At 38.0% G+C, this 14,938-nt stretch overlaps 1 protein-coding gene across 6 annotated transcripts; it reads right to left on the reverse strand.

Moving 5' to 3' along the window:
- Nucleotides 1–296: 296 nt before the first annotated feature.
- On the reverse strand, nucleotides 297–9,700 carry LOC133818897 (helicase-like transcription factor CHR28). 6 transcript variants are annotated; one of them, XM_062252006.1, is made up of 14 exons: nucleotides 9,430–9,700; nucleotides 9,042–9,180; nucleotides 8,322–8,421; nucleotides 8,029–8,184; nucleotides 7,700–7,939; nucleotides 7,317–7,555; nucleotides 6,024–6,095; nucleotides 5,863–5,940; nucleotides 4,860–5,763; nucleotides 3,710–3,840; nucleotides 3,019–3,240; nucleotides 2,088–2,681; nucleotides 1,308–1,517; nucleotides 297–789 (listed from the first exon to the last, which is right to left on the reverse strand). In XM_062252006.1, the coding sequence occupies exons 4-14, from the start codon at nucleotides 8,162–8,164 to the stop codon at nucleotides 685–687; spliced, it is 2,931 nt and encodes a 976-aa protein (XP_062107990.1). In that variant the 5' UTR covers nucleotides 8,165–8,184; nucleotides 8,322–8,421; nucleotides 9,042–9,180; nucleotides 9,430–9,700; the 3' UTR covers nucleotides 297–684. The 6 variants fall into 6 exon arrangements, with proteins under 6 accessions (XP_062107990.1, XP_062107984.1, XP_062107987.1 ...); XM_062252000.1 differs by having other exon boundaries at nucleotides 7,317–7,558; XM_062252003.1 differs by having other exon boundaries at nucleotides 7,317–7,558; nucleotides 9,042–9,235.
- Between the last annotated feature and the right edge of the window lie 5,238 nt (nucleotides 9,701–14,938).

The raw sequence follows: 14,938 nt of genomic DNA on the forward strand, positions 1-14,938 counted from the left end.
TGTGTACCTTAATTTGAGTGGACATATCACCCACAATAGTCAGGTCTGTGACAAGCAAAGTTGCACTTTTTTGGAAAGGGGTGACCGACTTTCATGTGAACTCATAATGCAATAAAATCACGGGCACTCCAGTCCAAACCAGTTCTGATTTCATCATATGTCCCAGCACTACTATCTATCTGTGCTGAGAAAAAGGCAACGCAACCTGGGAATCCACACATGGTCCATAACATTTTGCCCAACAGGTGACACTACTAGATTATGGTAATCAAAGATATTTGTAGAGACGGTAATAATAACATTGGAAAGAAACACATTGCATTTGAACGGTTGGTATACAATAATAAAGGCACTTAATCTGAATATATACAGGAGGTGCACTTGGCTTGGCTTGGCTATCTAACAGGACTTGATGGGGACAAAAATTGCCTTCATAGGCCTCAAAAACAAAAACTATAACTCATGCAAATGACCATTTACATGTGCCTACACCAATCCATCCTGTTTGACAAGCTGTTCTGTCAGGCACCGTCGTCGCCATATATATATATTTTTTTTTCTTGTCTCCACGCACCAGGATCTAGATTCATATTTTGACTCTATGACGGTTGTAGGTTTCTAAGCAAATTAGCATCAATAAATACCTAAGGCTATAACCAAAACTATAGGCACCGGAGACAATATTTAAACCATAAATAGATATTTAAGATCTTCTACTGTCAAGCGAGCTGCGGAGCCTCCACTTTGATCTTCACCAAAAGCAGAAGCAACCATTTTTCTCTTTTCTTCCTGCAAACAGAGTAGAATGAGTTAATATATATGAAAATTCATCTACCTGCATTCTATTTCCTCACCACTCTAAAACTTTATCATCTCAAAATTTTGGGTGTGAACCAACTATACAGGGGATGGCATTTAAGCCTGCTTGAATATCATTTTATAGAACCAACTACGTGATTTGATATCGATGATACCCATTTGCAAGTGTAAATATGCAATTCAATACTATTTTTTCTGTGGATGTGTTGTGTTACATCTACGTAAAATCACTGAGGGGGGAAAATGCATGAACTGCAATGAATATTGTACAAAGGTAAAGGTACAACCATAATTTCAAACATAAAAATCTCACTCTACGTTGACAGTGCACCAAACACTGTACACAACTAACCAAATCACTAACCCCTGCATATAGTAAGCATATCCAATAACAAAACTAGTTCCGCATACTTCTCATTACTACAACCAATGACAACAAACCTAACAACAAATGCGGCAAAAAAAAAAACCACAACAATGACTGGTACCTGCAGAGCTAATATCCTGTCTTCCACTGTATTTTTTATAGTGAGCCGCGTTACAGCAACAGGACGAGTCTGTCCAATTCTATGTGCCCTATCAACAGCTTGGTCTTCCGTAGTGGGATTCCACCAAAGATCCAAAAGGATAACATGACACGCAGCAACCATGTTTAGACCAAGATTTCCTGCCTTCAGCGACATCAGCATAACAGTAACCTGCAATACAATTTAACAATTATAATTTTAGTATTAAGAGCATCTCCAAGAGGGCTCTCTAAAATTATGCTAAATTTGAACTAAAATAGCTATAAAATTATTTCACCAAGTAACCTCTAAGAAGTTACTCCAAGCATCTTCGTTACTTTAGCTAAACACTAGTACTTCAGTAAATTTGATAGGAGAAATAATAACTATAGGTTCTTTAAAAAAATTGTTTTCTTTTATGTCAAATTAAATATTGAAAAATAGAGAATTTAGCAAAGATTGTTTGGCTCTCTACAATAAATAGTTGGCATGGTTGGAGATGCCCTTAAAAGACGAGATTACGCTAATCAAAAAGTCATTTTTGCACAATGTTGTCGATTAGTAATGTCAAAGAACCATGTAGCATCCCACCTAGCAGAGTGAAACAGCAGCAACTCCTATTTATAAAAGTAACTCCATATATGAACTTTTAGTAGAACCCGTATTAACAAGTACAGAAAAAAATAATCAACGGGATGGCAAAACATGTAAAGCAAGTAAGCAACTAGGGATACTTAGAGAGTATCTTGGTAGAGATCAAACCTCTGGATCTGAATTAAAGTCTTTGACACCCTTGTCTCTTGAAACTAGACTCATTGTGCCATCAAGCCTTCGGTATTGTATACAAGCTTGTTTCAGTGAGTCCTCAACTAAGTCCAACATGCTAGTCCACTGGGAAAAAACAATAGTTTTAATAGGTCCTTCAATTGGCTTGTTCGAATATGTTGTTGTATGCTTTAACACATCAACACGTGAATGGCAACTGTTTGCAAACTCTTTAACTAAAGATGAGCTTCCATTGCATCCAGCAGAGACAGAGCTACATGGTTCTCCATCCAAGTAGTTTGGCTTAGAATGTGATTGCAAAATCTCAATCACAGCTTTGATTTTAGATGAACTGTAGTCACTCTGCATGACTAGTGTTTTATCAACAAATGGATAATTCACAGGACTACCATCAAGATCATCAGAGATGCAACTTCGCAGAGTAGCCTTGGAAAAAATAACATCAGACCCAACTTGTTCTTTGCACTCAGTAGCAGGACACGTATTGTCATCCCCAGTCAAATACTCTGATACACACTGATAGCAGAAAACATGGCCACACATAGTAACAACAGGGTTTTCAGGTGGATCCTGTCAATAGCATTAAATAACAAAATATTAAAATAATCAGATAAGCCGGCAGGAGCAACAAAAAGTCTGTATAGGAGTCATTCTAATAATAAAAGGGAAAAGAGTAGAAACAGCCACAATCTTTTGTCAGATTTATACAAGAATTAGTCCTTTTCTTTCCAAATCACTCAGTTTGTTTACCTTTATTTTTTTTCTTTTTTATTTTTTGCCGTGGATACTTATTTTTCTTTAGCCTGATTTGTTGTACTCTACCATTTGTTTCTTGCAATACAAGTTGTTCCTTAAAAATAAATAAATAATAGTTAAAGTGGGAGTGATATGTTTGAAGAAAACTCACATCACACTTCCTACAGATAGCCAAAGAAACTTCCAAATGATTCAACAGATTGATAAGCATATCTCTGGGGAGTCTTCTAGCCATTTCTACAGAATCTTTTCCGACACAATCAGAATTATATTCCTTGACAAGAATTGGGTGGTCACAAGCCTGCCGGAGACGCAAAAGCATCAAAAGAATATTTGCATAGTTCTGATTCACTGTGCCAGCAGCCGCATATGCCTGCCATGCATTAAACAATAATATCAGCACACGTGAATTTTCATCCCTAAGGAATTTCAGATGAGCAGCCACTAAGATTCATGTTCACGAGAGCAGAGCAGACAAAATATAACTCCAATGTGCTGGTAGTTCAAATTGTTGATATTATTAATTATTGCACATTTTATCAAACACTATACATGTCCAACTTTCATATCAATTTATAATTTATTTATTTAATTATAAATTGATAATTTCTCAAGAAACATTTAATCAACCATTAATGATATGACTTTTTCATATCAAATGGCATTTTGCAGTTGAAGCACAATACTAGTTAGTGCGTCAAATATAGCATTTGTCTACTTTTTGTGCTAAATTTGTCATTATATTTAGCAAATGCACTAAAGAAAGTCTAATGAACAAGAAATAGTGTCTATATTTAGCACATGTTCAACTTTGAAGAAACAATAAGTTGAATAAAATAGACCTTAAATTGTGAACGTGAATCGGCTTCTAGCTGAGTATAAAAGGCCCGCTCCTCTGATGAGAAGTCCACCTTAGACAAGCAAACGGTCTTTGGTGGTAAGTTGATTATGGGCTCCCCATCGATATATGTTCCTAGAGACAATAGCAAAGGAAGATCAGCACAAAAGGACATAAATAACTCATAATCAAGTTAGGCTGCAAAACATATAAGGTTTCAGTATATGAGCCCATAAATTATAAAGTTTGTTGGCTGTGCTCTTTTGTGTGTATTGTTTATTGTGATTTTCTGATAATTTAGTTTCATATGTTACCCCAAAAAAAAGAGCAGCCACAAGAAATGCCAAAATGACACATAGACCCCAACCAGAATCCAGTGTCCCTTGATAATTAAATAGCGGCAAGAAGTTTGTTTGATGGGCTGATTATCACTCTTTTGTGTGCATTATTTATTGTGGTTTTTAATAATGTTTGTTAGTTTCATTTCTCATATATTCCGCAGATCACTGTTCTTGCCAATTCTTTTAAATAAATTAAATGAACCCCCAGCCCTTAAGAAAATAAAAATTGTTGCCCTCCATGACCTACATTGCATTACCGTAACAGCTAAATGTAATATGTTACTTATGATTCAACCACCAACATTTATTGATTAAAAAAGAAAAAGACGGGGGTAAATAAAAAGAAATGATGACAAATAGAAGTTGAAGAACGAGAAGAAAAAACCAGCCATTTCAGTATGCATCTAACTCTAGCAGAGCAGGAATTGAATTAAATATAGAACTAATTTCATGCTACGCTCCTGTAAACTACAAGTACTCAATGAAAATAAAGAAAATGAATTAATTTTGACCACAAACCTTTATGAAAGTAGGAAATGAATTGTGGACTGGGGATCGCATAAGAATCAGGCATAAGGTAATTACTTGCTATTTATTAAAGACAAAGATATCTATATAGAATACCAGCTTCCAATTAAGGCTTCCACTAAAAGTCGCTGCGTGCTTGCAGTAAGCATGAAAAATAAATAATAAATGAGTGCAAACATGTAGGTCCATACAGGAAAAAAAATATTAAAACACACCATATAGACTTTGAATATCAGCATTCATCAAGCTAAGAAGTATCAAGTTAGAGAGAGAGGACATATTCACCTTTTGTTCGACGCAGCATAATAGCTCTTAGAACTGCTTGAAGCTTCTTGTATCCTTGAACTGCATTTCTAGATATTGGAACCTTTATTGTGTTGCAAAATGATTTATACACTGCATAGGGGTCGTATCTTAGAAACCTGAAGTAGCTATACAAATCATCAATTGTATTTTGTATTGGTGTACCAGATAAGCACCACCTTCTTTTGGCTCGAAGGCTGCAACAAGCTCTAGCCACTTGAGTTCTGTGATTCTTGATTGTCTGAGCTTCATCCAATATCACCCTAAGCCAACCAACTCTTGCAAGGGGACCGCAATCATAATCAACAGTAGAACTATCAATTCCTTTTCTACCTTTCCTACCCCTCTTGCTAACATTTGAAGTCTTCTTCTTCCTCTTATTTGTGGAAAACTCAGAAGATAATCCATGTTTTTCCCCATTTTTTTCATCATCATCCTCATCAACCAAAGGTTGTTTTGGGACTTCATTAGTTACAATGGCATATGTTGTGACAACCACATCATAGCTGGCCAATTGAACAGGATCCTTTGTCCTGTTACCTCCATGATAGACTAGGACTTTCAACGTAGCTTCACTTGCAACCTTCTCCTCCAGCTCCCTAGCCCACTGTCGAAGGACACTAGCTGGACACACAACCAATGTACCAGCATCTGGCCTCCGCTTATTGAAAACCCTTGTAGAGGTACTAACTTCTGGAATTGACTTAACATCATCTGATTGTTCAGTTTTCTTGACTTCATCTGAACCAACTTTAACATCATCATCATCATCATCAATGTCCAAAGCTACAGTTTTTTGACTGCATGACTCCTCTGATTTGCATTTTGCCTGCAAGAACCTTTGCATTTGTATGAGAGCAATCATTGAGATAGTCTTGCCAAGTCCCTGAAAGATATGCAACACGAGTCTAAGTAGCTAATATTAGACAAGCCAAGCACTAAGCTAGATGTAAGGGAAGGGTCCACTAGACTCCAGGCTAGTAACCTGATCATCAGCTAAAATTCCACCCAAACAATGTAGACTTCTAGTTTCTTTCTGAAGCATCCATGCCAATGCAATTTTCTGTTGAGTTAAAATCGCAAGTTCAGGACCATGTAATTCATAAAAACAATATAGAACATAAATTTATAGCAGACTGAATATACCTGATGTCTAAGAAGAGATACTGACAAAAGACCATCAGGTAAATTAGCTTCCACTTTTGGTTGGTTGAGATCCTGCGGAAACCAGGTGTTATTTTAGACACTAATAAAAATGTCGGAAACCTAAGGTGAAATTGATAAAATCAATGCTACTCCACTTCAGCATACAAAAGAGCAGGGAGTAATTTATCCCCTATAACAAACATCACTTTTTTTTAATAAGAAAATTGTTAGTGAATAACGGATTAAGAAGTACAAGGAAATGTGAAGGAAAAGAAACCCTCAAAAAACATAGATTTAGAAGAAAACAAAAGCGTATGGATTATGGAGTATCAATATATCACATCTTTCAACCAAGCAACCGAATGTCTGGAAGCCCAATACAAAGGCAAGAACTTTACTCCAAAAGTGAGGCCCAATATGAGAGAAGTAAAATACTCCTTAAGGTGGAAACCCAAAGTTATGCTGAGAATCTTACAACTATTTTCCATAAAAGAGGTGACACTGCACATATCCGCAGAAACAAGACCTACTCCAACTAGATCAGCCAAAGGATAGACAAAATGACACTTTTCCTGACTGCCTTCCTAAATTAAAACCAACCAGATTCTCCATGTAAAAATGGTTTAACATATTTTAGAAAAACCTGGTACTGCATTAATTTTCTTTTGACACCCTACTTCAACCTGCAATTCTTGTCTTTCTCAAAATTGCATGTGCTCTTCTCTACTCTAGGCTGCCATGACAAAATAAATCAATGCAACAAATAAAAAAAATAAGATGCATAAATAAACATATCAATGTCATTGTATGCTCCCCAAAGTAATACTAGCATAGAAGTTTATGGCTTCCAATTGTGACCACCAATATAGTAATGGCCCATTAGTTGTTGATACACTTCCTAAAGTCAGTATTGCCAAATTGAAAAAACCATCATGCTACAAATAGGCACCATTGTGTACATCTTTATCCCAACACACAAGTACTAGAGAAGAATTTTCATGGCTCTAAGACCTGTGCGAAACATTCCGTAAGAAGTAAATTCCACCATTGATAAAAATCTTTTACCCCCAAGGTGCCTTAGTTCGGGTGGTTAAGGGTTCAAGTCCTCATAAATATATCTTATCCTAACAAGTACATAAAGAAAAAGCCAATTTATATTTCAACCAAAAATAGTAAAATGCTAAGTAAATAGCCACTATGATAAGTTGAAATTTAACTTCATTCCTAAAAACAACGTCCAGCTCATAATTAAACTATGCAAGCAACAGCAATGCTAAAATAGGTAATGAATACCTCCAACGCAGCTTGATATATCAGTCTTTCATCACTTTCAGCAACCCTTTCTTCCCCAGTCATGGAGCGGTATACAGATTCACTCGAAGTAGCAAATTGTGTAGGAGCAGTAGACTTTAAATGCATCATAGAAGGTGGAAGAATTCTACTCCCATTGTTTTCATACATGAAAACGTCATTATCATTGCCCATGCTGGAGTAATCTCTCATGTGGCCCCTGCTAACGGTTGAACTTGGCCCTGCTGAATAGTAAGAATTTGCATAAGTATCTCGAATTTGATTGCTGCTTCTATTTGACGCAGCACTTAAAGCAGAAGACAGAAGAGAAGATGGAAGTGTCCTCTTTAAGGCCTGTTGGGAAGAACTTTTTTCATGGCCATTACCAGAATAATTAGCCATCCGTGGATTATTGGTCGGAGGCTGCTGATAGGAATTAACATCTGCATGAAACTTTGAATCATTTGCTGGTGCAATGATTTGATTAGAGGGGCCTGCATCATCACTGAAATGAGGATAAATCTGCTGCTGCACCCGTATATGGCCATTAACATTACGTGAGCTCCCATTAGAAGAAAATGCCCCATAATTAGGAGAAGTAACATTTCTAGACTGCCCCACATAACCTGCAAGTATAGAAAATTGCTTCACAATTGACAAGTGAAAATTTAGACCTTAAATGGCCAAATCCTGTCAAATCTATAATCAATCTGACCTCTAATATTTGAGTTTCTGCCTGGTACCGATAGCGAATTTGGAAGATATCTCACAACATCAGAATGTGCAGTGCCTCTACCATCTTCTATTTCGAAATCACTATCAGATGAACTTATGTCCACGATATCCGTCATTGTAAGTCAATTTTCCCGACCTTCAACCGATTTATAAAAAAAAAAAGATAATACTTTGAAGGTTACCAACCTAAAAGTGATTTGCAGTCAACTTACAATAGCAACAAGAAGAAGAACAAAAACAGCAACAACGTAATTAAAAAAGAAAAAAAGTCACCAGCAGTGATTGGTGCGGTGAAACTACAGAGATGCATTAACAGCATTCACTAGGTTCTTGCAATGCTTCAAGATTAAGCTGTAAATACATATCCCTAGTTCTGTAAAACACATGAATTTTGTAAGGGACACCAGAATTCAAGATAAAATTATACAGCTAAAAAAGGGAGATAATCTGTCTACCTAGGCACAGCACATTCCGAAAGAAAGATATCAATGATTTGTATTACATAAATCTGTAGGGGCACTGAAATATTGGATGAAATAAAAAAGTCTAAAAATTGGGAGGCCCTGAATATCAATCTCAGCAGGGAAGTAGGATTTACAAGAAAAACACCAGCAAAATCACAAGCCCGCGCCTTTTTTTTTTAATTTTTTTATAAAGGCTTCCACAATGAAGCTCGCAAGGCAATTTGTAACTGACCTATCAATCAAATTTCAAGTAAAGTTGACATTCGAACAAATGGACTTATCATCATAAACAAAAAGAACGAAGTAGGTCTATCAATGGAGGAACTGAAATATGAAGTGATCAATAATTTAAGTCCAAAATATTCTAAATGAGTCAGTACTAACAGGAAGAAAAAAAAACGACATACTCGTTCAAAGACATTCAAAGATTAAGTAAAAAAAAACCATATAAAAAATAAGGTCAGTAGTTCGCAAATATTTAACATATTGGATTTTATAACCCCACTCCCCGGAGGAAAAAAGAACCAACCTTTAACAATCTAAACCATAAATTTCATAAGCCAGTCCGAAATTCTGCAGATTCCTCAAAGCAATCGTCGTAATCAAGATGGCCATTTCCACAATTTCTTGTAAGGTAAACCGAGTCGTGATCAATCAAACACATAACACTGACCAAAAAATCGCAAAGAGCAATGCAACCCATTCAAAAAGTCAACACAAAATCTACAATTCAGCAATATCACAGAAAAAAATAAAAATAAAAACCCAGAAATGCAATCAATTAAACATGCAACGGCAGCAAAGAGCAGCCATTTTTAGTCCACGAAGAATAACATCAAATTCTCACACAGCAACACCAAAATAAAAAACAAAATCGAAAATGCATAAGAGAGTATTCCTGAGGTTGGAACCCTAACCAGAAACAATCGATCGCGGTTGCAGTTGTGAACACTGTTGGTAGGGTTTACAGTGACCAAAACTGAATACTGAGAAGAGGAGAGAAGCAACGGTAGCGTTTAGAGCAAGGAAAACGTTAAGAACAAACTCAAAAATTAAAATGAAAATCAAATAGTTGTGCACGGTGGGAGAGAAGGGTAATTATATATACAAATTTACTAAAGGTTTGGTTTTGGCTGATATAATAAACCCAATTAATTGGGTTCCAAATTTTATCCTCAGTTGTTCCGAACTCCAATCCCTCCCAACTTATGTTTTTACTTTTTATGGGTTTTATAAGTTATTAATAAATATAAATAAATCCAGCATCCTCTTCTTGTTTTTCATTTTCTTTACTTCTTAGGCAAAGTATGGTATAAATTTTTGTTTGAATCTAAAACATTTTTTTTTAAATAAATATATATTATTTGTTTAACTTTTTTCATCGTGAGTATCGAAATTTTCTTTTACATTAGTAACTTTTAGTGTGCATAATAAATGTATTTATATCAGTATTATCCAAAAGTTAATATACTCGGATACGTTGAATATTTTCATTTTTCTTGGTTTCTTTATTATTCTAACAAAATATATTAATATAAATTTAAATATTATGAAATATCATTACTATAATAATATTTAATACAATACTAATTTAGAGAGGCTGGTCGAAGCCACTCGATTGAATGAGGAAATGGCCAAAAGAGTTGTTGAGGCCCAAGCCCTTCAAAGAAGGACCAGAGGGCGACCTTGAGGAAGTACTAGTGCTCGAATAGAAGCAGAGGGCTCAACAAGCCTAGGCGGGAGGAACTACGACAAACCCTAGAGTTAGCCCGTCGAGGGTTTCGTCTCGAAACCCCCGTGAGCCAACACAAACTAGGCAAGAGAGGTTCCTGTTGGCATTGGGAATAATCAAGTCGCCCCACAAGCAACTCGGACCAACAACCCAAACCTGTAAGACAACCCCAAAATAATGAGAGGTTTTCTCCTTCACTAATTCAGCATCCTCCTTCGCTTATCAGCCACTCGACACCGGTGCGGGATATACCACAAAATGTTTCACCGTATAGGCCAACTCGAAGCGCTAGTATAGATAGAAATCCCAGGGATAATCGGGAGGTCCTTGCAGAAGTTAGTCGGGGACAAGACAAATGAGGCAACCCAAGCAGTCGAGAAGTCATTTGTCTAGGTTTCGAGCTACTAGGATCAGGGTCCATGTGGATAACCCACCTTGAAACCATGCCCATGAGAAATGTTAGTTTTGTCGAAAGAAGTTACTGTATTGATAGCCAGGACATCAGCAAATCGATAAGTGTTTATAACATCGAGCCGCAATATTATGAAAATTATCCAAACAATGATCCTGATCTCTGAGACCATTCAAACCAAAACTGAGGGCAATATAATCCGCCAAACCCGAATTTGAGGGCCCATTAAAATGCCCAACGAGGTGAGCCTCTATAGCCGGTATATGGGAACCATTATAACCCATTACACCAGCAGGGAGTTGGAGTTCCCTTGAACAATAACCAGCTCCCTCGAGCATAGGCTCTACCTCTAGTCGATCTAGTTCAAGAAATGATAAATATGCTCGAAGAACAGTTTAGGCACCTTCGAGAAGGAAAAAATAAAGAAAAAGCCTATGACTCGGATGAGAAGAAGGGATCTTTTGCTCCTCGTATTTCGATCACACCATTCCCAAATAGTCTTAAGATACCCCATGTGGTGCCTTACGATGGAAGTACTAACTCGAGGAGTCATCTGAGCACTTTTAACACGGTGATGAGGGCTAGTAATGTAGGATTCGCGCTCAAATGTATGATATTCCCGACATCCTTAATGGGAGCAGTAAAATGTTGGTTCGACAAATTCCGTAGGCATTCCATCTCGTCATGGGAGCAGTTGTCCAAAGATTCAAAAAGCAGTTTCGAGCTGCAAAAACATCAAGCCCGAGGCTTCATCCATGGAAAACATCAAGCAATAGTGTAGCGCCCTACTTCCTTAGAGCCATTACTAAGTGAGTTTAAAACGTACCAATCACTCGCTAATCAAGGTTTTAGGTTAAAAGTGTAGCTAAACTGTGTTGAAGGTAGTTTAAAGGCATTAAATATAAAAATGTGGTCATTCATTGAAAATACTAAAAATTAAACATTTGGGATCCCAAAATTCTATTTAGAAAATATTTACAACTCAAAATACATTTAGGGTTGACTAGGCGACAAATTCAGGTCAATACATAACATTTTCCCAAAAATAACCCCGACAGTGGCAGCCAGGTAGGCCGAACATGTACCCATCGCTCCACGCTCTCCATACTCATGGTTGGTCGACTTTTCTCTTGCCCTTACCTGCATTATAGAGCACCCATGAGCCGAAGCCCAGCAAGAAAACTAAACACAAAACAAATAACATATGCATATCTAACAATAGCACATAACAAAATAGCCAACAAGCTAAACACATAGCCGCCATGCCGTCCCAAGCGCTTTACCAGGCTCTAGGTTCACGGTCTTCACCGAGAGGATGACTCCAGCATCCTAGGAGGGTCTCACCCTAATGGCTCGCACTCCGCGTGCTCAATGTTGTTCCCGGCCCCTTGCCGTACTTGGCTTTGCACTCTGCGTGCTCAACGCCATTCTCGGCCTTCGTCGTTCATTCACAAATATTCACTACACAATATACTATCAACAATTATTTATACATCTACTAAACATAATCAATAGGGCTACGCCTTACAATTCAATCATATAGGGCCATGCCCTGCAATACAAACTATAGGGCCACGCCCTGCTCTATGGGTACAACAATTTTCTTACCTGTGTCACAAACTTCTTGAGCACCACAATCCCGAGCACAGTCCTCTAACCCGAGCCTCGCTGAAAACCTAGTCACAACGCATTCACAATAACCACCCATCAAGCTATAATCCAATAAATAACTTTGGGATATAATTCTACCCTCCGGGACCTTGGATTCTACTAATCCGGGTGGTAAAATCCTTCCCGAGCCTTAACTTTTGGGTTCCTGAGCCAAAAACCTTCAAACAACCAATATTTAGAATTTGGGTCGCGGCTCGACCCCTTAAGGGTCACGGCGCGCCCCAAGGCAGAGGAAAAAAGTCTCACTGTTGAAGGGTACGGGCTACGACGCTCCAATCCTTGGGCCACGCCTCACCTATCTAGACAGAGACTTCCAACCTCTTCGACACACACGGGCCGCAGCGCCTGACGAACAGGGCCGCGGCTCGAACCCGAAACCCAGAAAATCACCATTTTTCTCTGCACATTTCTCCGATCCTAACCCATAATTTCTTACTCCAAACTCCAATCAAACCCAGAACAAAGTTTGAATTCCTTATTCATATACCCTAGATATCACAGCAAATCACTAAACATTCCCACAATTAAACTTAAAACCACTATCATGCAAGCCTAAGATTCTAACATAATCAAGCAAAATTCAACAGCAAGATTCAATTAAGCAGCTTACCTCTACACTTAAATCAGTTCCTGAACTGATTCCCTGAGTTTTTAAGCTTCCCAATCCACCAATTTTCCAGCCTAATTCTTCAAGGTTTCATCAAATTCTCAAGCACAATGAGAGAGGGAGAGAACCGAGAGATAGAGAGAGAAAGAGTGAGTCTTCTTCTGTTTTGTTCCAGTGACTTCCCAAGACTACTAAGCCTACTCTAAACTATGTAATACCCCTGCCAAAAGACCAGACTGCCCCTTAAGCTTATCTTAAATCCTTAAATGACCCAAGGGCAATTCCGTCATTTGTCAAATCCCGCTAATTCCTCAAGTGTTCCTATAAATCCCTATTTAATCCCAACATGTCCAAATCATTACTAAACTAATACTAGTTACTCCATAAATTCCAAACACATATAACATTCCCAAATTACCCCTAGGCTCTCCCGAGTCGGGTATTTGACCCTGTTGTGACTTTCTAGCTAAATCGCTCCCTAGGACTGTCCGGATCGTGCATCACAAATATGTCACCACTCACTTGTGGTATCAATCGCAATATACACTAATATTGCATTTATGCCCTCAACGGGCTAAAATTACAAATATGCCCCTAATTGCCAAACGGGGCCCACATGCATATTTAATTCACCTAACACGTGTATTTTTAATCACATAATCATCAAATTCATATATTAACATAATTAACTAAATTATTGCCCTCCCAGCACGCTAATCAATGCCCTAAGTCTTATTAGCAAATTTGGGACGCTACAAACAGTCAGGTAAATCACTCAAAAAATATATTGGGAGATTCAATATAGAGGTTGCCCGAGCCTATGATGTTGATGACTGTAGTCATACAATGGCTATTCGAGCTGGAATCTTGCCAGCAAGCGCCTTTCGGGATGAATTGCAGCAAAAACCAGTTCAAACCAGAACAGAGTTCACAAAACAAGCACAGAGATTTATCAATGTAGAAGAGGCTAGGTCAACATTACAACTGGCACCTCCTGCCCTAATAACTACAACGATGAATGTGAAACCTACCGCAAGCTCGACGACTCCAATTGGTGTACAACCCTCTAGTGATAATTCTTTCAAAAGGAAGAAGAATGAGGGAAATACTCTCGAGGCAGAAGGGAGTAAGAAGAAAAAAGGAGACAAGTACATCTCCATTTATACAGTTTATACTGAACTAACAGAGACTCAGGAAAGTATTTATGTGGCGAACGAGAATCGGGTTCCATTCCAACGACCTTAACCTATGCGCAACCAACGCGCTAAATGAGATCATAATAAATATTTTCGATTCCACATGGATATTGGCCACATGACAGAAGAATGTAAACAATTGAATGATATCGAAGGTCTAATCTCGAGAGTCTACCTCAGGCAATATGTTCGAAATAGGGGCAACAACCAAGGCCAAGCCCCGCAAAACCAAAGAGTAGCACCAACACAGCCTGCACCATCACCTCAGATCACAACACCTACAGCTCGAGAAGATAACCGACCACCTCTAATTGATGGGGAAGATGTGATAACCATCGTCAAAGGACCCCATATAGCCGAAACGAGTAGGAATGCCTAAAAAAAATATGTGCATGAGCTAAAAGCTAAGGATGGTTCACTGTATGTTCCAGAGCCCGAGTTCCAAAACAACAACGAGTCGAATCCCAGCTAATAACCTTCACAGAAGAAGATGCCTCTCATGTATAGTTCCTGCATAATGACCCTTTGGTTATCACCATCCAGCTCACCAATAAAAGGGTTCACCGGGTACTAATTGATAGTGGGAGCTCAGTGAACATCTTGTATAAAATTACGCTGGAGAAAATGGGCCTATCAATTCGAGACTTAAAGGCTTGTGCAACTACCCTGTATGGGTTTTCAGGAGAAGGGATAGCCATCGAACTCTCCGTAACACTAGGGAAGTATCTAGTCTTAGTGATGTTGAGCCCAAAAGAGGGTGTTTTAATATTTATACTCGCAAGTGCACGAATCATTTCGGAATATAATG

Source organism: Humulus lupulus, chromosome 2 (genome assembly GCF_963169125.1).
Source record: "Humulus lupulus chromosome 2, drHumLupu1.1, whole genome shotgun sequence".
Lineage (NCBI taxonomy): Eukaryota > Viridiplantae > Streptophyta > Magnoliopsida > Rosales > Cannabaceae > Humulus > Humulus lupulus.